Source organism: Tachypleus tridentatus, chromosome 13 (genome assembly GCF_004210375.1).
Source record: "Tachypleus tridentatus isolate NWPU-2018 chromosome 13, ASM421037v1, whole genome shotgun sequence".
In the NCBI taxonomy this organism is placed as follows: domain Eukaryota; kingdom Metazoa; phylum Arthropoda; class Merostomata; order Xiphosura; family Limulidae; genus Tachypleus; species Tachypleus tridentatus.
In genome coordinates, this window is record NC_134837.1 from 147,830,389 (window position 1) to 147,855,282 (window position 24,894).

At 33.6% G+C, this 24,894-nt stretch overlaps 1 protein-coding gene and 1 long non-coding RNA gene across 3 annotated transcripts in view; one reads left to right on the plus strand and one right to left on the minus strand.

Moving 5' to 3' along the window:
* Nucleotides 1-11,805: 11,805 nt before the first annotated feature.
* LOC143236792 (uncharacterized) lies at nt 11,806-23,979 on the plus strand. Its single transcript, XR_013019753.1, has 5 exons — nt 11,806-12,006; nt 14,204-14,289; nt 18,354-18,413; nt 22,023-22,133; nt 23,849-23,979. It is a non-coding gene; the product is annotated as an uncharacterized LOC143236792 (long non-coding RNA).
* The window catches only part of LOC143236791 (cryptochrome-1-like), a 33,361-nt gene continuing 21,061 nt past the window's right edge, over nt 12,595-24,894 (minus strand). For both annotated transcript variants that reach the window (XM_076475352.1, XM_076475351.1), the window contains exons 8-12: nt 23,830-23,970; nt 21,977-22,128; nt 21,278-21,480; nt 20,932-21,044; nt 12,595-15,964 (exon numbers count right to left, since the gene is read on the minus strand). In XM_076475352.1, coding sequence (XP_076331467.1) covers nt 15,929-15,964; nt 20,932-21,044; nt 21,278-21,480; nt 21,977-22,128; nt 23,830-23,970 — 645 coding nt within the window. In that variant the 3' untranslated portion in view covers nt 12,595-15,928. The remainder of the gene's footprint in view (nt 15,965-20,931; nt 21,045-21,277; nt 21,481-21,976; nt 22,129-23,829; nt 23,971-24,894) is intronic.

Genomic DNA, 24,894 nt, shown 5'->3' on the forward strand with positions numbered 1-24,894 from the left:
CAAGCGTAAACTCCTGTGACCTAGATCTGACAAGCCTTTAGTTTGAGTCTCGATTTTACAACAGGGCTCATTAGACCTGTGTTTGTGGCCCTCATTAATCCATGAAATTTCAGATTATCACCGTCCCCTAATAAAGTTCTGGTGCTTTATGGTAAAAGAACAATATATTCTCTTATCATAGATAGTAAAAATATTGTATTTTCTTGTATAATTAGAACACAAAAGAAGCGATTTCAACCGCCTGATGCCTCTCCTCGAATGGTATTGATAGTTTTTGTTTAGTTGTTTTTATTTAATAGACGTGCTTATAGACATTATATCACAACGTGTTTGCCTTTTGATGAGCTTTAACAGGAATATAATATATTTGTGATTGTTTAAGTACTTTTCGAGAAACTTGCAATTACTTGTGTTGTAACTAGCACACATTATTGTCCCAGCGATGCCCAGGCAGTCAGTCGACTCGGTAGTCACTGTGAGGTCCGTGCGTTCGACTTAAATACATTGTACAGTTCAGTCCTACTACGTGTTATTGGTTACTCCCATTTCCCCCCACATCAAAATTATTTTCTCCTAGGATTTATAGATCCCAGCCCTGAAAAGAGGCCACTTAGAACGCATCTTAATCATCATCAAATTCTAGTATCAAAATTTCGGTTGATTTAGATCATGAGTTTTAACCAGGCTGACGTACTGTTTGCATCTCACTGCTCGTCTCATCTCATCTTTCTTCGACTACATTTACGCCTAACAAACCTTCAAGTGGATGAATGAGTTGCTGAGTCTCTCGCCGCAGTCTTCGATCTCTCTCCGACTCGGGGGCCTCCTCCGCAGCTTTTCCTGACGCTCCTTAAACAGTCACATGTTAATTTCGGGGTCATCTGTGATCACCATTCCAGATTAACAAATATCTTGCCACTCAAGTTCACTTCTCCAATCACATACTCCGTTAAATTTTATCTCGTCGCTTGTGGGGTGAAGAAAAACAGTAGTTTCTGAACACCCCTGGTTATTTTTCGTTCCCTTTGGTGAACGAAAGTATAAATTAACCTAAATTCCTATCAAGTATTTCCTCTTCCTACTTCCATACTCCCAGTTTTGACACCGAACTAGTCAGATGTGTTTTTATCCTCCTGCTATACCAGAATGACGTTCTCATTACCTGGTCCTTTTGCCTCTTCAAATTGCCACGTTTATCGCGCAGGCTAAGCCTGGCGCCTCCGTAGACCCTTCTAGAACGCGAATTCTTCGCCGTGGAAGAATTCTCCTCCAGCCGTCAACACCTGAAGACTTATCTTACTTTTGTGCGCCATGAAATACCCTTATTAAAGTCAGATGTTCACCCACCAAGAGCCCTACAAACCTGTTCAGTGTGTTCCTGAGAGGAGTACATCACTCCATTCAACCAAGTGAAATCAAATGCGCCGTTGAAAACCAAACCAAATTTGTGATATACGCTGTGCATCGGATATACTCGAAATCCTCCCAGCAAGCTACCAACTTCATGAAAATTGTAATACCCAGTTATTATTATTGCCGATACCATTTTACGGAATGGCTGCTACTATCACATCTTTCGTTTTAGTGTCGAACGCCCTCGATGCCGCCCAACCAAACCAAGGACACCCAAGCAACCTGAACCTGTCTTGCAACCTAACGTAGTATCTACTCCGCCCATCGACCCTCCGCAAGTTATAAATCAATCATCTCACAAGTGTACCCAAACAGATTTCGGTAACAAAACATCTCAGAGCACCCACACTGCCACTGAAGAGACTAAAACTCGTGAAGCCTCTGCTTCGACCGATAATGTCCAAACAGTAGACGCTGTTTCTCAAACAAACATAGCCATGAATCATCAAGAAACCCAGTTTCCTGGAAACATGCCACTCACGAGAGCATCCAGCAAGTTAGTACAGGAAGAAACCCAGATTATACACTTTCCGCCTAGAAAGAAGAATTCCATCGTCATTTCTCCTCCGCCTAAGCTGGAATCAGACCTACGCATCACAGATGATCCGTCATGTCCTTTAGAACATTCGTCTTCTTTGTTTTAAACGCACCCTAATTGCAATCTATGTTTATCATTTGCACATTTCTTTATTATTGTAAGTAAAATATAAAATCCTTGTATATTTATATAAAATATAAATATAAAAATCCTTGTATTTTTCTCGCCCCCCGCTAGTACAGCGGTATGTTTCCGGATTTACAACGCTAAAATCAGGAGTTCGATTCCCCTCGGTGGGCTGAGCAGATAGCCCGATGTGGCTTTGCTATAAGAAAAACACACAAACACACACACACTCCTTACAGCTCTTCTTCCGGGCACTGTCAGAGCCTTTATTCGGCGCCCTGATCGTGAAAGTGGGTTTTCTCGGGGTACTCCCGTTTCCCCTCATAGCAAAAGTTCCGTTTCAGAGGATCTACAGATCCCAGCCCTGAAAAGAGGTCCGTCACTTTAGTACCTAAATTTTAAGTGTTTAAAGTCTAGTTAATCCATATCATGAGTCGTAATTATGTCGGCGCACTGTGTTTGCATATCTCTGATCCCTTCACTTCGACAATGTTTATACCACGTTATTCTTCAGACGCTTGTGAATGTTGTGTTGAACCTTTTCCCTTCGTTTTCTCTCCGGCTCGCCGGCCCACTTCTCAGCTGTTTCCCGGCGCTCCTCAGTTAAATACATAAAACTGTCAACTTCAAGGTCATTAGTGACCATCGCTCTTGATTAACAATCAACATGCCACTCCAATTTACTTAATTATCTTCGTAATCAGTTGACTAATTTATTCTTGTCTCGGGTGGGGTGAAGAGAAATAACCAGGGGTTATTTTTCGTTCACCTTTGGGGAACTAAATTATATTATAAATTAACCTAAATACCTATCCAGTATTTTTCTTTTCCTACTTCCATTCTCTTCTATTTTCGTTCGTTGTAGTTAGAGTTTTTCAATAAAGACTGTATTTTCGCCTGTTGAGTCATCTGGAAAACATATTTCAATTATGACAAGCAAGCGTCTGAAACTAGTACTACAAGTGACGATGCAGATGCAGATAATCCAACAACCTCGAACAAAGGAATAGAAACTTGCCATACAGTGGAAATACCACGTTCATCAGAGGACGAGTCTGAAAATGCTTGTGTAACTATTGCACATCATGAACTACCATAGTTATAAAACAAGTTTGTGCAGTAATGAAAAATCTGACACTCCACAGATACAGTGTGGAAAGCCATATCATCCAGACGCAGAACTAATACCACGACAGAGAGCAAAATCACAAAATATCATCTTCCAGGGCAAATGTTTTGATGAGTTCCCACGGCTGCACTTCGACAATCAGACTCAAAAAGTCATATGCTTTCATTGTGCCAAGGCGGAAAATAGAGGACTTTTTACAGGGAAATTGGAGAGGCCAGTGTGGTATGCCTTCATATCCACCGGTTTTTGCAACTACAAACAGGCAAAACAAAAATTCAACGAACACCAATCCTCCTCTCAACATTGATTCGCTATATCTCCAGAAGGTTCACTTGATGTAACTCCAGTGACTGTCCAGCTACATGATGGAAAAAAGAAGCAGCAGAAAGAATGCAAAAGAAGTCTAGCCAAAATATTCAGAAGTTTACGTTTCTTACTGCGTCAAGGTTTACCATTACGTGGACATACTGATACGGAGGGGAACTTCCTGCAGTTAATGAAGCTCCTGGAAGAGGAAGATCCTGAGTTGACGGCCTATTTGTCAAAGAAAACCACATTCACATACCCCAGGCTCAGAATGAAATTATGGAGATGTTCAGCCATCACATACTGAGGAACATAGCACACGAAGTGCAGCAAAGTAAAATCTTTTCATTAATGGTTGATGGCACTTAAGATATTACAGGTGCCCAACAGGAAGCAATATGTGTACGATATGTAGATGAGAACCTTGATGCCCATGAGACATTTCTTGGTTTGTAGAGTGTTTCCAATACAACTGGTGAAACAATATCCTCGACTATACTTGATGTACTGACTAGACTCAATTTACCACTGTTAGGATTAAGAGCACAAACTTATGATGGAGCCGTTAACATGAGTGGTGCGAACGGTGGATGAGAGGCAAAAATAAAAGAGAAGCAACCGTCAGCTTTGTTTTTTCACTGCGGAACACACAAGGTTAATAAATAATGCAACATGCAGATGAAGCTTGTGAATGTGTTCGAGATTCTATCCAGTGGTTACATGAACTTGTACTTGCTTCAGAGGTCAAGCAAATACAAGACAATCTTTGAAAATATTGTATCGTCAGACAGCCATAATGGTCCAGTTAAATACATCCGCCCACTGTGTCCAACACGCTGGTTATGCCGCCTATCTGCAATTACATGTACTAATGATCACTACAGTGACATTATTAATTCTTTGTCTGAATTAGCAAATGAAAAATCAGATGTAGCGGTGAAAGCACAAGGTCTGCTGGACAGATTTGACAAAGGAAAGACAGTTTTAGGATTATTGATGGCTCAGCATCCATTAGCTGCATTAGAGGAACTAAACCGTGCATTCTGAGCACAATCAGCAACAGTATCTGACATGATTGAAGCATCTGCAATGACAGTTGAGCAACTGCGGCTATTGCGCACAGAGGAAAATTACAACAAGATATTTGATGAAGCTGAGAAAAAGGTAACTTCCCTAGATCTGGTGCCTATTGAACTACCACGCATTCGCAGACCCCCAGAAGGATCACAGGTGATGGCGCAGCACACCATTCTGCAACAGCTATAGATTACTACAGAAGCTAATATTTTGAATTTGTGGACATAGTCATAGAACATCTGACCACTAGATTCAATGCAGACAAGAATGACTTGAAGCAATATCTAGCACCTGAGAACATGATATATCAATTTATTCTTTAGCTATGTGATACTATAAGTGTCAGTCAATCCTTTTATTCGGTTATGAATAGCCGAGTAGATGGCGTATGCTCAAATTAGTTGCCCTTCCTCTGGTTAGCAGTCCTAAATTAGAGATGGCTAAACCCAAATATTCAGGTCTCTTGACCCGTAAATGTACCCAAGAACTCATCATTCCTTGCTGTTGAACTTGAAGATAACGACAGCGTTGCAATAAAGGGGAGCACTTTATTTAGATCTTGCTGCCATCTGTACGATAAAATATGTTCCGAGTAAAACAATTATTTTAAGTTAATAAATTTATTTATACAAATATTACCTTTAGTAGTTGTTACAAGAACTTTCATACGAGCCGAATGAAATGTGATATATATATATAAAGATACCTCTCCAAAATTAGTTCCATGTGACACTTTTTATGACTCGAGAATATTTGTGGTTGCATCAGATTAAATTTATAGTGGTTCATTTAATTTTATGTTTCCCATCTTCAGCATGTGAGACCAGAGGCTTCGAGTTTGAAATGCAATAGCATATTTTTGCCTACTAAATGTATGGTTTCGTGTGGTCACTAGATGTTTCTACTTGTATAACCTAAATATCTACGACTTTAAATAACATAAATCTGTGTGTCTATCTGTTTATCCCTTATCTAACTACTCCTTGGTCGCCAGTTCAATCACGGGCAAACTTTGTGGGGTAATAATTTGGACAAAGGAGCACATTAATGAGGGAGGGGTTCACAACCGCCTCTACTGCCCATTATCGCTTTTTATTAGCATATATTTTCTATGACATAATTAACGTAAACTATATTTATAGATGGCGCTACGTTTTGCACAAAAAAGAAATTTTATAGAACAACATACGCACGTTGTGGGTTAAGAACACACAAACAAACGTCTTACGAGTGCATTTGCACTATCTATGTAGGAACACTACAAACGAATGGGCGCCACTATCGCAGTACTACGTAAACTCAACTGAAATTTCTTCTACAACAGTCACAATTAGGCTGATATAAAGAAACGTTTGTTTTTTTTAGCTATATTCTCTTCCTATTTTGACACATGACGTTTCAACTTCGGCCTGTAAGACACATCTGGAGCCAATGACCGTCAGTTACTTAATCATATGAAACAATGTAGAAGAATATTAAGAGCTGGATCATGAAATAAACTTAATAATGTACGTTCATGATTCGCAATCTGTTGAGTGTGAGCATCTTGAAGGTAGCCACAGTAAAAAATATATTTACTATATTACATTTTAAAATAATTCATAATAGTGGACGTATTGACACTAAGATGAATGAAGTGAAAATAATGTCTTATTTGAAATTTCCATTAATTTCTAAAGTTACATGTTTACTTACGTGAGGGTCACAGAGTGGTGGCGTTACTGGTGGACAAGGGGGCATTTGTTCAATCAAATCACCCCTAAATTTAATCCTACAAACATAGAACAAATGTAATATATATAATATGGAAACACTTTTTAGGGACACTGCCGTTTTATGGAACATTTTGTTTTCTTGTATGTTAAAAGTCAACCAGATACATCTTACAATAATAAGTATTCTTTTAACCCTACTTTTTATATACCAATGGTACAACTGCACTAAATAATTATTTAATTAATTTTTTTTGACTTTCTAACTGTGTCACAAACGTTGTTCGAAATTAACCAAATATGGTCAACCTGTTTCCCGTGAGAACAATAGTAAAACTGGGACGGAAACTACACATTGTCTATCGAGAAAAGAGAAGAGTAGAGTAATACGCAATTGCGAAGAGTATCTATTGATTATACATGAGATTATAAGTCAGAGAAAACTGTTGGCAAGTTCTGAACGGGAGGATTAAGAGATGGGCGTGATAAGAGAAATCTGATTTTCTTTTCCACAGCTCTGTAACTAATTAAAATTGAACGTTATAAGTATTGTGCTTTGTTTAAGCGATGATGTTATTATACTGCCCTCCACAAAAGTGTTAAAGAGAGACCTAGGCTTGCGTTTTTCAGAAACGTTGATAAATACGTTTTGTGGTAAACAGCTGTAACAAGTACGGACTTGTTATGTATCAGGCTATCTTCAGCAATTTTACTTTGTACCCCAGTACTTTTTGCGAGGTTTTTCTTCAAGATTCTAGGAAAAGAGGTCGCAAGTATTTTTAAATGATACATTTTTCTCTTGTTAATTTTACATGAAGTTAACGTTTTGCATACATGTGTAAACACATCAAGTCTTACTATTAAGGAAAAGGCTATCAGAAAATTTTGCAAAACCACGTAAGTCACAGGATTCCCAGAAAGAAGAACGGTCAAGGAGACAAGTGGACCAAGTAAGAAACACCGAAGGAACAAATATGAAATATACATACCTGAAGACCCGACAGAGGATAAACTATTGAACCTAAGATATTCATGATGTGTTAAAAGCACGTAGGTCCAAGAAGTGTTGATATAACTGGAATAGAAACCCTTATAACCCGTCATCGACGACCACTCAAAAATGGTTCAAACCAAGCACCCAGATATCGCAAACAACCAACGGAAATCTTCCAACAGGAAAATACCAAAATACCGCCGAGTCCAGACCGTATTAGAAGAAACATGAAGACGGATTCAGACAACCCGACTCAGAAGAAGACAACACCCATTGTTAGCAACACGCCAAATTCCAGTAGTTCAAGAAAGAAAAAGGACAGTTCCTGCCAGACTTCAATCCTAGTTCCACAGAATTCAACAACCAGCCAGACTCAAACCATTACGAAGATAACCATCGACGCGACAGCACAAACTGAAAAACAATCTACCTCCACGCAGAAAACTCAAACCAAAATCTCGAGAAGAAACAAAGCATCACAGACCAGCGAAGAAAAACTCACCGAAGAACAGCCACTAGTTCCACCACCAAGACCACGTTTCTCAGTTGCACCAATGGGCTTCAAGTGTGGAAACAAGTTCATGATGAAGTTACCACCCGATCTACAAGACTGCAGCTAACAGTTTCCACGTACACCATCAACGTAGTTCATCAGTTTTTTGTTTTGTTTTTTTTTTAATTTTGTGTTTTTTTTTCTTTCCCAGCTACTTCCGGGCACGGTCTGGGTAGATTATTCGGCGCCCAGGCCGTGAAAGTGGGTTTTCTCGGGGCACTCCCGTTTCCCCCCACAGCAAAATCTCTGGCATCGGACCTGTAGGTCCCAGCCTCATTCTGAAAAGGGCCGTTTTCCCAGTCAAGGCGGCCCGGCATGGCCTAGCGCGTAAGGCGTGCGACTCGTAATCCGAGGGTCGCGGGTTCGCGCCCCCGTCGCGCTAAACATGCTCGCCCTCCCAGCCGTGGGGGTGTATAATGTGACGATCAATCCCACTATTCGTTGGTAAAGAGTAGCCCAAGAGTTGGCGGTGGGTGGTGATGACTAGCTGCTTTCCCTCTAGTCTTACACTGCTAAATTAGGGACGGCTAGCACAGATAGCCCTCGAGTAGCTTTGTGCGAAATTCCAAAACAAACAAACAAACAAACAAACCAGTCAAGGGTATCTAATCAATTACAGTAAATTTTAAAAACCAATTCGCCAGCCGCCAGTGTACTCCATCCTCGAGCCAAGGTCTGGCTCACTTCACTTTCGCTGATTTCGTCCAGTTCTCCCGTCCTTCCTCTCACTCACAAATACACAACTCCATTTTTTGAAATGTTAAAAACAAAGTAAAAATTCCACGAATATCTTAAAACATTTCTCATGTAAGGGGACGAAGAGGAACTACAAAGTTCCTGAACACCCCAGTTGGGGAGAGAACTCTTCTGATTTCTCTCTCTCTAAACTGAACCCCTGCCACGTTAGTTTAGATTAGTTAGTTATAACCCGAGTGCTTTTGAAAGGTAGGCCTTTCTTCTTCAGGGGCAATCTGGGAATGCTCGGTAGAATTGAACGAGCGATACATAAAGATTTAGGTTAGTAACGTCATAGAGGTCATCGGATTTTCCGGGGATTGTTTATTTCTTCGTGTAGTGCTGTAAGCGTCCCATTTCCGGTGCTATGTAGCCGATGGCAACAGTGTATATGAGAAGGTGTTGGTGGTATTTTAACTTTGGAATGAATATAATATGCGTGTGTTTTAAAGAACTGTGTTTAAGAAAAAAGTAAAGATAACACCTGGAGAGTGATTGAGAAAAATGTTTTATATAAATTAATCTAAAAACATTAAGAAAGAGTTCACCTTTGATATTTCATGAAAGGTTGAACAGTGTTTAGTTTGGCAATCTAATATGCTTCTCTTATTTCTCTGTCTGCTTTAGTTTAGAATTATGTTTCAATTCCAGTGAGAGTAGCATCGTTAATGAAATGATCGTGTTGATTGAAGTGCTGAACGACAAGATATTTTTCGGTGTTAATAGCGGATTTGTGATTGTTAAAACGTTCTGTGAGAGTTGTTTGTGTATGTCCTATATACTAATAATTACATTTTTACACTGTATAAATATAAATGGTGTTTTTTATTTTACAAGTGATTTCTTTAGATATTTTAAATTTTTTTACTGTGCTTGTCGGAAAAAGAATCAGTGGTTTTTATAAATTTGCAGGTTTGGCTTGGTCTTAATGAGTCCTGTTGTTTTCCATGGACTAATGGAGGGAAATCAATACGTGAATTGTATAAGAACAGCTTTTGACTTGAATATTCCGCATCTACTGACAAAATATACTGTTTCGTCTGTCGTCATTTTATTACAGGCACTAAGTATCAAGAGGAGCAAACTTTTGTCTGTGAACAATTCACGGGTGAGTCTTAAAAAAAAATTCTCTCAAACACAAGTAGTATGATACAAATGTAAACTACTTGTGAAAATATAATGCTTATTTAGCATCAAAGCGTCCAAAGAAAATAGTACAAGACCGCGTTAATAAAGTCATAAAAAGGGGAATATACATCAAAATACTTGCAGAAGCATTGAGACTTACAGCTGTTTAAACACAGCTCAGAGGTCATCGTGATGAAAAATAAAGGAATGTTTTAAAAATATTGAACATCATAAAGACTTATTTCCAAATCCTGAACGAGGAATTGTGTGAAGGGCCTAAAAATACCAAATGTATTCACCACAGTGCACAAAATGCCATTGTAGATTTTCTCAGTGATATAACTTTAAGCGTAATAAAAAAATAAATAAAGCAAACTCAGTACTTTTCAGTCTTAGTCAATGAAATTGAGGACCTATCCAAAAAAGTGCAAATGAGTTTGATACCTTGATACTTTAATTATTCAAAAGCTCATAAAGAATTTCTTGATTTTAAACTCACTGGTATTCTCGACACTGAATCGTTGGTTAAATGTATTCTGGATGAGTTAAAGAACAATGGAATTAATGTCGCAAATCAGATTGGTCAAGAATGTGATGGCACCACAGTCATGAATGGCAGAAGTTCTGAAATTCAACAATAAATAATATAAATTATATCTCAAGCCACTAAATTTATTGTTTTGCTCATCCTCTTAATGTAGTCATCATAGAAAATGTAAAATCTACTACCCTTGTGGTTAGCTTTCCTCAATATTTCAGACTTCCTCAATTTTTAAATAGCTCTAATATTCACACAGAATGGATTGATTTCCAAAGAAGAAACGGCATGCACCCAAATGAAAAACCTGTAAAATTTAAAAGAATGTTGTAAACATAATGGACTTACCAAGTGCTTGCTGTAAGTGCAACTGTAGCAATATTTAACTGTTTTATTAAATTTTTGGGGCATGTTGACATACTTGACAGCAATTGAGACTATGCATTAAATATCGATCCATTTTGGCGTAACTTGACCATTCATATATCGTATGCTGTTTCTGAACGACATCTCCAGTCTCTCTCTATAGATGCCATGCCAATCTAGGACGTTGGTGAACATGGTATTTCACTGATCTCTGACTCTCCTTACTCTTATAATTTCTATAGTGTTAATATCTAGTACCTTGGCAACTGTTTCTAGCAGCATTTGTTTTTGTCTTCCTATCCTTTCCCGGTATTTTTGCAGCCATAATGATATTTTCAATATCTCCTTTTCTCATAATTTTATAGGATATATGCTTCTTTTGCCATTTTTATTCACCTTTTGGTTTCATGATCACATTTTCCGTCTGATGATTTTTAAATATACTTACCTGTTCCTAGAAGGAGTTTTAGATATGCTGCAAAGTTTCCAGTTAGATTACTTGAAAGCAACAGAGCTTATTGAGAGTCTTCTAGCAGAGTTGCAAACCTCCAGATGAGACGAAAAAGTTGCACATTATTTTCAACCTTCTTGTGATTGCTGTCGAAAATTACTAGAAATGTTGCCGTTGGCGTCAGTTCCAGAACTCCACGCTCCTAAACATGGATGGCTTGATAGTTCTAACACTTGGGAAGCGGAACGCTATACGAGATTATTCTGAAATAAAACAAACCATCTTGTTTGCAACCATTGTTAGTTTTTTTGGAGAACTAAACAAATAATGTAGTGAGGCAATTGTTCAAATGTTCCGCTCCTGTTGAAAATTGTATATAATATAAACTTCAAATAATCCTCGATTTTCAGAACGTTAAATTTCTTAATTGCAGTGAATTATAGGAAGATGCGATATTTAGAGCAGTCGATGAGTCTGCAAAACATCTCCAACCTTACAAGTTTATAATGATAACAATAACTCTCCCAGATAGCATAACCCATTGTGAAAGGAGCTTTAGTAAGCAAAATCTGACCAAAAATCATCTTAGAACCAATATAACAGATAAAAGATTGAAGAGTGTAACAATAAATAGCTTGCACAGAGAACGTGCTCTTTCCATTGTTCTTGATGAAATTGTAGACAGGTTCGTTACTTTGTTTCTAAATACAAGGCTAACATTGGTTTTAAGTCGAAGAAAATAATTGCGTTCCGGTTGGCGTCTCAGTAAGTTCATACTTTATCCCGTTCCCCTCAAAAAAAGCTTGATTCTTTCCAAGGTCTGCGAGTACTTTTAGGCCTCAAAACTCAATGAAAAATATTTCTTGAAGCCAAACGTTGGCTCAGTATAATGTAGCATGCTAAAATTTGGGGAGCATAGTGAATTCTTTTAGAATTACACGTGAGTATAAAATGTCTTGCTTGTTTACCGCTCAAAAGTTCGGGTTTTCCCACTTTCACTCCCAAAGTTGAAGTGCCTGCACCACCATCGGTGTCACCCTTAGTCGTAGTAACTAACTAATGGATAAGATATGCTTCTTTTTTTTTACCTGCTACTAAAAATTAAAAGATATCTCTTTTCTAAACCTGTTGGTAAAATTACAGTGTATTTTAATACACAGAAACAAAGTTCTCTTAATTATTTCTTTTATGTCTTATTGTAGTTCTGCTAATATTAATAGGTCTAATAATTTATATCATAGTTTATACTTACACTGTTAATACTACCAGTAGTAGTAACAGAGCTGCAACCCAGGAAAAAAAAAGTTTGAGAACACTTCTGTTGGTAACTAGTGTCAGTATTTTCGTAGCTTTGCTAGAGAGCTAGTTATAGCCAACACTAAATTTTAGAATTACAGACAACATAAAGGACAACTAATCAGTTAACACCTTTTAACTAACACCACAACTCTGTCACATCTTAAACATTGAAATACTACTTGCAAGTGTTAGTGAGTAAATCAATTACTAGAACCAACATTTACTTACACTTCCAGTTATGTATCATAACTGTATTAACATTTATTTTGACAGTGGCATAAGTACATAAAACAACGAACATATTATGAACAGAAACAGATTGTTTTACTGGAAGCATAAACTGATGACACTTTTCATATAGTGAATACAACACATGCATATTGTTAAAATGAGCATTCAGTTTTCTTTGTGAATAATAAGAAAAACACATCCAAATCACCATCAGTCCTAACCCAAAGCAATAAAATAATTAACAGGTCCACATCACTCTAAAATTTAAAAACTGATAAAATGGTGATAAAAAAAAATGTACTACTTGATTAATTAACAACTTCACAACTTCCTTAATGCATTTTTAACTACAAAGATCACAATCTATAAATTACAGCCTTAATTTCAAGGCCCACAAAATTACTTTAGTGTTAGTTTTAACATTTCAAACTGTTTAGTAATTATTTTCCAAAATTACTTTAAAAATTGTTACACAGTAATGCAAAGAGAATAATTTACAAGTGTATACAAGCCTATTTATGTATATAAATATATATAAGAATAAATGAATAAGAGGGAGTCTCATTTTTCTTTTAAGGATCATTCAGAGAAAAGAAAGTTTCAAGGATTAATATCAAAATGGATGCTTGAAATAACATGTTTTACATATCTTGTTTTTATTCAAAAGTATTTAATAAATTCTCCAAAACAAAATGCAACTAGTACCAAGAAAATGTTTTACTTTCTTAGTTACTATTACAGTTTTATGTACTGCTATGTATTCAACTGTAGAAAGCTGGCAGAAAATCATTTATGGTTTGTCAGAAATTACATCTATTACAATTTATAAATGTGAAACATTTTCAGATCTTACAGCATTAGATCTTAAATGTGGCTTAGAAACTTTATTATCTCAAAACACTTGTTTTTCTTTGCAAAAAATAAAAAAATAAAGATAGTCAACAAAGGCAATACACAACAAATAACTGGCTATATTACTGATTAAAAAAGATATTCTCACTTTTTACCAAGTACTTCCATAACAAGATATATAAATATATTTATACATAGATAGGATAATTCAATCATTAAAGGAACTAACACACAAAGATCTTAGTTTTTTCACAGTAATTAGCTAAATATTTTTCATGAATTCCACATCTTAATAGAACATTTCAGCTTTTTGACTGTAAAGGAAACATTATGTTTAAAAATCTGATGTATGTCAATTGTACTATTACCCAAGTTTAATGTAAGCAAGACAATATATACTCTGATAACATGTATATACACATAAAGTAAATAAGAATAATATTTTCAAAAAGTGTTCATTTCAGTGCAAATATTTAAGCTTACACATTGCACACTTGTAGTCTCAATATTTATATTAACATTATGAATTATGAAAGTTATTTTCACAACTTGTATAATTCTTTTTTAACTTATGACCAATAATACCTGTATTTCAATTTAATCTCACAAATGCTATTTGCAGTCTTATAATGCACTAATGTATTTTCATAAGTATTTCTAAGAAATTGAGAAAAAGTAAAAAATAATATGCCACAATTTATTAACCACACTACATCTGCTTTACTTAATTGCTGATAAGGCCTTTTGATCAATAGCTGAACTTACCAGCCTGGCCAGAATGTGACAGATGTACCAGTGGTCTAGACACTATTTGTATCATCAGTCTTAATGAACAAATATGGTAAGAACCAGATTAGGTAATTTGAATTGTAATTAATATCAATACTATTTATGCCACTTACAAATGAAATCCTACCCTAAAAATATTTAGGGTAGGAGTTAGTAATGCAATATTATTTATTTTTAAAACTGATTATTTACTTTTATTATTTTGTAAATTCATTTTATTGTCATTAAAAAGCACTGGTATGTAACCAATCCAGTCTTCTTAACTGGTCTTAAAAGTGTTAAAGACTGTTTATCACTCTTAATCGTGCCATATAAAAATCTGAATCATATTTTCAAAGAATATTTGCCAGTGATTTAGGTCAACCTTCACTTGTAAGCAAGACAATATAAATCACATTTAAAGTTATAATTATGTTTTTAGATAAAACAAGTAGGTTTAATCTTTTACAGAGAGACTGTTGTCAAATAGTTATTCTTAAATTTCTAAAAAATGTAGTTTTTATTTAGACTGTTCATCAAATGGAATTGTTAAAAGTACTCTTCATACAAAATTTTAAGCTTTTAATAAACTTACAAGTACAATGAACTTTACTCTAAATTATTGTATAACTAATACTACAATAACTACTGTAACTTGTGTATCACAGTATTGGCCATCTATTGCACAAATGTACTATAATTATATTTCCATATATTAGCTAGTTATGTTAAAACAACTGATACTAATTTACTAAGTTTTAATATAATCGGAATGAAGTTTAATACCCTGAAAGTGAGAGGAAAGCAGCAATATAACATTGAATTTTCAGTTAATTTTTGACATAAATGCATGATGAAAAAATATACACTTGATACATGTGGGAATGGTAAGTTAGAAATGTAAAATAAACCAGTCATAAGAAACATGTATCATCAACAAAACTTGTTCTTGACAGGTAAATGATTGATTGTAATAAATTAAAATACCATACAAGTGTTTATATTAACACTGGATGTTATATAACAGTAATATTATCAACTGTTTTAGCCAATTATTAACATAGTAATGATCAGTCAGTAAAACATCTCCAAACAAAAATCATCTCTAACTCTTCTGCAGTAACATTCACAAACAATTTCATCTTCTTAAAAGTAGTGCCTCATTATTGTATCTTGATAAGTATCTATACTTTGAACTTGCAATCAGTGAAATACAAACACAGAACAATATTGTATTAATAAAAGTAATGCTGAGTACTTCATTTTTCCTTTATCACCTTCAAGTAATTAAGTATTTGTGAACACAAATATGTTGTAAAGACATCCAAGTTATAAAATTGTCTTTCAGTTTTATGCCACTGAAAATGTTTTATTGTAACATTGAAGCCCAATGGCATCGTTACATTATATAGAATACATACAATTTTCACATTCTCCATATCAACAGTTTGTCATCATTACACATCATAATCCACAGTACTTGTACATTTTGTTAACATTTTCTTGGGCACTTTGATGCAAACAACATGTTCACACAAACATTTATTTTCTATTTTGTTTTGTACGATCATATACAATGATGTCTGAGGAGATGAATGAAGTCATCAACTTAAAAAGGTTAAAAACTTTGGAGCAATTACTATTGGCTGAACAATGCCCAATGTGAATTGATTTCCACAATTCAGGACTCTGTGCTGTCTTTTAAAAACTTCTCAGGTGATGGATATGACACTTTGCTTCCTGCTTTCCTGAATAAAAAAAAATCAGAACAGTTTTAAGTGTTAGATTCACCCTAAAATCTTAATTAACTAATTCCAATATCACATAGTCAGTTTCAAGATAATAAAACAAACTGATATTTTAAGAATTTAATGGATATGTTGGCCAAGCTATCAATTTTAGTAATACAATGATACAAATATACACACATACACATTGTGTAGTATGTTTGTGTGTGTGTGTGTGTGTGTGTGTGTGTGTAATAATCGTATGTGCTATGTCACACAATTTGAAAACTCAATAGCTGTTATAAAAACATTTCATTTTAAAGATTATCTTACAGGATGCTATGCAGAATAGATATAAGGCTAAATATAAAAGTTTGCAACTACCAAAGATAACTATGAAAGGCCTAACATAACTCACAGGGCCATTTTGTAATACCATGTCCTGTTAAAAGTTTTGGTTTTGACAGATTGTGAAAAACCTATTGCATTTCTTCATTATATTTTCATTTATTAAGGGTAACAGTGTTTCACAAAAAAAAACGTATGTATGACACACTGTTAGACTCAATCACTTTCCAAGTATTGTGTACTAACTAAAATATTCCTAGGCTTATAAATCATATGTTAATCTAGTCATGTGGTTGAAGCATGTTACAAATGTTTTTGATTAATTACATCTTGATAATGTAAAGTGGATTGGAAATGCAACATTGAAGTGTATCAAGCTTTACTGTTTAAACTAAACTTAAAGATTGATACTGGGGGAAGATTATATTCTTATGGCATGTTCATGATAAAAAATTATCAAGTATGTCTTACTGAAAGATATCTGTGGAACTCACCTATACAAGGCCTTTTTGGTATAGTACAGAGTTTAGAGTACATAACATTGAAACAATTTTGAATAAACCAATCAGCAAGCCACATGACAACAACAACTGTTTAAAGTCACAGTCAAATGCAATTTATCAGAACAATATTTTGACAATGTTTGGCATTCCATGGATAGAATGATACCACCAAAATCTGATTGTCTTTGGGTATGGTATGCAACAATTCTTTCTGATGCAAAATAACCATATGCTTTGATCATAAAGATGTGTTCAGAAAAAAGATTAAGAATTTAAGATAAGTACACCTCTTGCACTTAATGAAAAGAGAGAGCCAGAACTATCCAAGAAGAGACCTGCAACAAGTCATATTCCTAACATTATAATGAAATTACAAAATTTTGTAACAGGTGATAAACCACAAATAAAAACAGTGAAAAAGTCATCAACATAGCCATGACAACAATACACAACTTAATCAAAAAGTATTTTCATCTGTAAAATCAACACATTATGTGTATACAAGTTGCTTCCACAACATATCCAAAAAAAGAAGAACAGCTGTAGAAGACTGTATGAATGGGTACTTAGCCATGGGAAAATAGCAGTATTTGGTGACATCTGACAAGGCACAGATGAATGTTTGTAAGTATATCAAGTCTTGTGGCATTTTGTACCAGTTAATGGGTAATAACGTTTCAAAAGTGGTATACAGGTTAATGCAAAACATTTTTTGAAGGGATCCATGATTATTGCTGCATGTTGCTCCAAAGAAAAGTTAAGGATGAAGCAAACACAATGATCAAGATGAGCTGTGGTTAATATCAGATCAATATTCTAGACTCTTTGCACAACAAAGAAATATGGGCTTTTATGGAAATGAGCCAAACAGGGTATGGATTCATCTCATAAAATGGATATTCATGCTATTCCATACAAAAACATACTGGTCAAGTTGGCCATTGATTTCTATGTGACAGAACTATTGAAATGAGTTTTGAGAAACTGTTGTCCTCATACAATTATGCAAAATATGCAAGTAGTAGTGTATTTTAAATATGACAGTCTTACAATGGATCCTGTAGATGTTGCAGGATTATTAAGACGCACAGTCATCAATTAGAGCATGACTTGACACAGCAATATAAATATTAAAGATGATGTGAGGCTCCAACATTGTTTCAATAAAACATACTCAACTGGTGTGACATAACATTACTACTGCTCAATATCTCTGTGCCATTCAATCTTTTAGAGTTGTTGTGACAGTGCTATTCTTAATTTTTTTAATAAAAGTTAAAATAAATAGTTATGGAATGTGAAATCAGTTTAATTTCATTACAGTTTTCTGTATCATTAAAATATCAGTAAACATGGTGGAGCATGTTCATGTTCTGCTATTCTAGTACCTAAATTCCTACCAGGCTCCCCTTTATAGAGATTTACAGTGTGTGTATTCTACTCTGAAAACTATTACTTTTTCATCTTTCGTACACAAGACTGTACACAACTTTTTCCTGGTAAAAAATAATTTTGTCTACAATTGTAAGTTTATTGATTCTTTCTACTTCTTCCCACAGGTATTTTTGTCATATTTGATAAGGAAGATATACACAGAATTATCAAATAAACCAATTCATGTGAGTGACTTTTCTTTTTTCTGTAAACCAATCAGTTCTTAAGTATTTCCTAACCACACTAGTGGGACAATCATTCCTTTTCACTAATGTATATTTTCTGAATAATGTGTTTTTTTTATTCACCTCTTATTTTGAACTGCAGAGAATCATAACAACATTATTGGTTGTTTTTGTTTTAGACTTATTATTTAAGCCAAGATTAGTATGTGTTTCCTTTCTAAATATCTTCATTTTCAAAGCATTATTAACCCTACTAATCATGACATTAATAATAAGTAACTAATTTTCATGAGTAAATTTACTAGTAAGATATAATGAATTTAAAAACACTAAAAACTGTCAAACCATTTGATGAGAAACAAAGCCAGCAAATGTATCATAAACATTCTGACAAAAGAAAAAATAGTCCTAGATTAACCTTTATAAATGAAGTGTGTTTACAAAGATATTAGCTAGAACAGATACTAATGGACTACCTTCTTCATTAAATTGAAATAAGTTTGTGCTGTTGTAAAGATTAATAATCATTTTAAAACTTCTGAATGAAGAATTGCATTTAGCTATTATATAAATAAAATATTCTGTTTTTTTTTGTACCACACTATCATTATAATGCAAAAGGTCTCAATATCCAAACTAAATATCTACCCACTTTATAATAAAATGCTATTCAAATGAATACTTTAGGTCTAAGAGGTACATCTTATTTATTTATCTTAGGAAACCCATAAATCCAAGGCATTTTTGCATCATTGGATCTCAAACAAATTATAAAGAGAAGAATTTAATAAATTTTTGTCTTTAAATCTTATAAAAAAAATTGGTTCAGTTTGTTTTCTCTGTTTTAAGCTTGATTGTTAGCTTAAAGTTTATATTGCTTTTGGTCACTCAATAATTCAATCATTTTGCTCGAATAGTCCCACTAATTTATCACTACAATGGCATTACCCTTATCAGTTTCCACAATAACCAGATTTCTTTTTTCTTGTAATTTTTAAAGGGTGTTCAGTTCAGTTTTTGTTATATTAGGCTTAATACAATTAGAATTAATGACAAGTCTTCTTATTTTCTCAGAAAAATCACTGAGAACATTAGATAAATACCCATTGTATCTATTGAAAGTAGGCATAGCTGTTCCTATAACAAAATTATTTTGTACTGATAGCCTCCTAAAATCAGTTGTTCTATTTTTCTTATCCTTTTTTTGTTAACTGAACAATTACTTTTTCATGTAAAATATTCTAATCCTGATTTTATATCTAACAATGGTGTTCTTTTTAGGAAAATAGAAAAATTGAGTCCCCTTTACTAATACCTGGTTCTGAACATTTAGCTCAGTTCATGATAAATTGTGAACAACTGGAATAGCACTCATATTTCTCCCATCATTTTTCTATCCCATTTTGGCCATTTTCTAAACTTTTGAAATGAGATATTCTTTAGTTTAACACACTTTGCAGGTGTTATATAATTTTCTAATAGTAATTTCTGCATGTAAGATATTGCATCATTGAAAACTACAAGATGATGCCTGTAATACTTAGGTATGAATTAGTGTGTATTTCATATGTTTAGAAGTATGCCTGATGTTGGGTTGACATATACAGACATAATGAAACTGTTATGTATCATTATTAGTGCAGAAATATTTTGAGGAGAATTCCACCCTCTTCTCAGCATTCTTTATTTATATTACTGTTACAGTGACACCTGTGCTATTTGCTAAACATTACCCTAACATTTATATTTTCTGTCAATATGTCTTGCTCCTGTAGTTGGAACTATACAAGTTTCATAAAAGATTAGCCTACATTTCAACAAAGTTTTTATGAAGACTTAATGTATCATACAGTATGTTGTAGAAAAAATAAACACAGCTTTTATATTAATATAAAAAATGTGAAGGAAGGCTCTCACCACTAAAAGTTATCAATCAATTAATATCATGTATTAGCAAGATTATTTTAATAGATATTTAGCTTTAAGCTAGATTTGTAACAAATCAGTTAATAAGTAATAATGGTATGTGAAAATTACTTATGTATTGTTTTATGCCTTACAAATAGCTAATTTTCTAAAGAATAATATATTGTAAGAAATCAATATTACAATTAGAGCTAGTTGATTAATTATATTAACTAATTACTGTTGCCACTGATTAGTGTCACATAAACTAATCAAAATGGTGTTTTTGATTATTCCAACAATCCAGTGATTCAAGTTTATTCAGTTTAATTGATTCATGAAAATAATCAGCTAATGAAAATTAGTGTTTCTGATTATTATTATTATCTTTGATTATTTCAACCATCCAAGTAATTCAAGCATTGCCACTATTTTATTTTTTACTTTTTAAAGCCACCTAATGTGAGAGTAATTAATTAGTTGAATGTAATCAATTAATGAGCTCAAGAATTAATTAATTACCAAGTTCAACAAATTATACATCTATAATTACAATTATGAAAAGAATTACACAGTCTATGAGATAAGCAATTTAAAAAATATAAAAAATTACCTCATTGAGTTGTTCTTTTGCTGCTCGTTTAGCAGTCTTGCTATTGCTAGTACTCATGAAGTTACCACTGGAAGTCAGCAGATGAGGTTGCAAGGGAATACTTGCCAAAAGACCTAATGGAAAATTAATTCATTATAGGTGGTAACATCAATTATTACACACATATACATGTTCAGTTCATCACATTAAAAAAAAAAAAAACACCCTGTACAAATGCACAAAATTAGTACATGTGACATAATTCTGGCTACAATTTGTCTTTTGAAATTTATTATAAAGCTGATTATTTAGCATTGTAAGAGTTTCCCCATAAAAAAAAGAAATACCTAAAAGTTTACTTTCTAACCTGCTCCACGATAATGACTGAGCTGCTGATGCACTTGCTTCATCCGCTCCAGATTTATCCTGCTAACATTCTGATGGTTAACAACTGGAAGAGAATAATCTTTCCCAATTATGCACTTAGCTGAGATTTGTATTTTTTCTGGGGCCATCCAAGGTTCATGGATATATTTAGTAGGAAAATTCTTCAACACTGGAAGATATCGTCTGAAAATTCAGTAAACTGTTAATATTTATCCATTTTCCTCTTTGAAGCTACACTACAGGAGCATTATATTTAGTTTCTGGTATATTTAGAATATTCTATAAATGAAAGAAATAAGTAAACATTTTTACAGCATTAATAACTCAAGTCCAGCATGATGCAGATTGATTATCAAAGTCAACACAGAATTTTCAACAAATAAAATTGTCATTTTTCATGTTAAAATTTCTCGATTTTAATGTACTACACTCTGACTTTTGATATGTTGACAGTCACGGAAAGAAAGAATAAAAAACTTCTAAGCTCAGTTGGAGGTTTCTCCTTTGAAAATTAATTTAAATAACATTATTTACAGACCTACATAATTGCTGTATAACTGACTACTTCATCTGAGCTTCTCTCATTACATGAAAATGTTATCTTTTCTTATGAAAATGAGGGATAGAAATCTGTGCTAACTACTGGTATAATTTGATATGAGATATCTATTATACAAACCTTATATAATCTCCATTTGGATCTGCCTTTCTGCCAAATCTTACAGGGCAATAAAGATGGAAGAACTGTTGGAAAAAAGAACTGCAGGATAACCACATCCAAGACCCAGCATTAACACTCCAGTCAGCATCCAGGAGAAGCTCTTCAAATACCTTAAGTATGAAAATAACTTATTTTAATGCTTCAATATCACCTCAAATAACATTATTTGAAGGCTACACTTAGACATACTTCATACTTTTCCAACTTGATGTAAACTACTATAGCTGAAGACAATCTTTACTCAAATGGAAAAATCTTTTTTTTTTTTTTTAATCAGTAATTCTAAATCTAACAAATATATATATATCAAATTCTGCCCGAAATTTTATGGCTGAAGATCATCTAGTATGAAGAAGTATTTAAAGGTTTGTATATACAAAAAACTATGAAAAGCCACCATCTATAACTAATATAATAAAAACATCCATTGGTGGAAATCTCTTTGACAGACCTAATTAGAATGATGCAAGTTGACAATGCTCAAATCTGAAGGTCTTAGATGGTTGTGATACAAATTTTGTTACTAATGCAAACTTGCATGTTTTCATATTACATTAATTTTTATTTCTTTATCTTAATTAAATAATATTTCTTAACCCTTTTGCAATGGATCACTGGTCAAAGGCAATGTCATAGTGTTTGTTGACTTCCATTCAAAATTTTATTGAACTGCTACTTCATGAATTTATTTAATCAGTTTGGAATCAAATTGTGGATTATAAACTAAATTTTAATGTTTTATATGAGTTAATTTCCTAATTTAAAAGTTAATACTAAAGGAACATACCTAAACATAGATTTTTGTGAGTCACATGGTATGTTGAAATAAAATAAGAACCTCATTTTTTTTTTTTATTTTGCTGAGGTATGGTTTATGTACTGAATCAAACATAGTGGCCTCATTCAATTCATTCCATTTTTTGAAATGGAGTATATCTCTTACTACAGTATATGGCAGATGAATAACTAATCTAAAGTTTATAATGTCCTTTTTGTGGTTTTCTCAGACATTTTAATCTGTGTGAAGGCTATCATGTTCTTTCAAACAAATATTTAGTAAAAATATTTCATTAAGAAATTTGATTTATTAAAAGTTTACCAAAAGTATATTAAATTTTATGAAGATACACATGACAAATCAAAAGTTATAGTGTAAATACTTAACATGTGCAAATGTCTAGATTAACTCATGTATGTTATATTGAGCATGTAGTAAAAGGGTTAATGGCATTTTGTTCATCATATTATTCATTAGATTTAAATAAAAACTAATTTACCAATTCTCAGTTGACTTATAAATAAAGTTACTTTTTTAATTGTGCAAATACTTCTATTTTTATTTCAAAAACTTGAAAATCACATTACTTCACTGTGTTACAATTTATTAGCAAGAACATAATTAAGGACAACCTTCAAAATAAATAGAAGTCTGTGTTCTGTACACAGTTGGGTTATGCCACCAACAGGATAAGAGTACTTTGATATAGAGAAATGAGAGAGCTTCTTATGTTACTAAGAGAGGTAAATTAGGCACACAGTAAGCTGTTAATAAGGAAATTCCATATTTAAACACTTATAAAATATAAATCAAACACAGAATAATGCAATTTTACTGCTAATATTTATCAAAATACATAGGTTTATTATAATGAAGAGTTTCTGCTACTAATTTTCTGAAGTGAATTTAATTTTAAAAAATGAAATGTGAAAAGTTATACAATTTAAAACTTAAATATTATAGATACTAACATTCAAGGTAATGTTGGGCAAAATCTCATACTTGATGAGCCTAAATAAAGAGTACAACAAACCTTCATGCCTTCTTCCCAGGATATCCACAAGTCTCCCCGAGTTAGAAAACATGCTACAGCATGCCTTGCCACATGGTGGATCCAACCTTCCTCTCGAAGCTGTGTCATGATAGCATCTATCCAAGGAAACCCAGTCTGGCCCTAAAAGATGTAATTATAATTGTTCATATACTAATGCACAAAAGAAATGCAACACCCAGGTTAATTGGTAGAATCAAGTATTGTAAAAATAGATATCAAACAAAATAACAGACAACTTGAACAAAAATATAGATAAAAGAAATATGATACTGTAAAAATGAAACCATTACAAAATTAGTATCATGTATAACCTTCCAGAGCATTAACATAATCATGGGAGCTTTGATGCACAGATATTATTAGCAACTTGATACTCTGCTGTGGGATTTTCCACCACTGACAAAGATTGCCCTATCCTGGTTGTCTGCTATTTATGGCAATTACAAGTCATTCTCACATAGTCTGTGGGAATCAGATCAGTAGAAACAGCTGGCCATGACAAGAAATTTAACATTGTTGTTTTGAAGTTATACCATTATAATCTTAGCACTGTGTAATCTTGCATTATCTTACTGTAAAATTAACATTTCCATATCAGCTTGCAGTTGTAAGTGACTATTCTAGGCTGGTGTGATGGCTGTCTACCTTCCAGGATATGCTCTATCCTTCACAGAGCTGGTTTCTCTGGACTAGTCTTCTTGTTATTGAAGTAGAAAATCTCATTTTCTGGGCAACTTCTCTCACAGACAGGCCACTGATAGCAACTAGGTAATCTTCATCACTCAAGTAGGACATAGTCATACCTTATGCTGTTCTTTCATTGACTATACTTTTGTCTTTTTGAATGGCAATTGTAATTCAACTCAAACACCTAACACTGAACTATTGATGTTTTTATGAAATTACAGGACTTGAACTTTGTATTTTGTTATTCCAAGAAACCATACTGCTCATGTATCTGCTTACTATTTATAATGTAAATAATATTATATGTCTGCTTAATAAGCTACTTAAATAAAACTAAGATTGTTGAATTTTCATGGT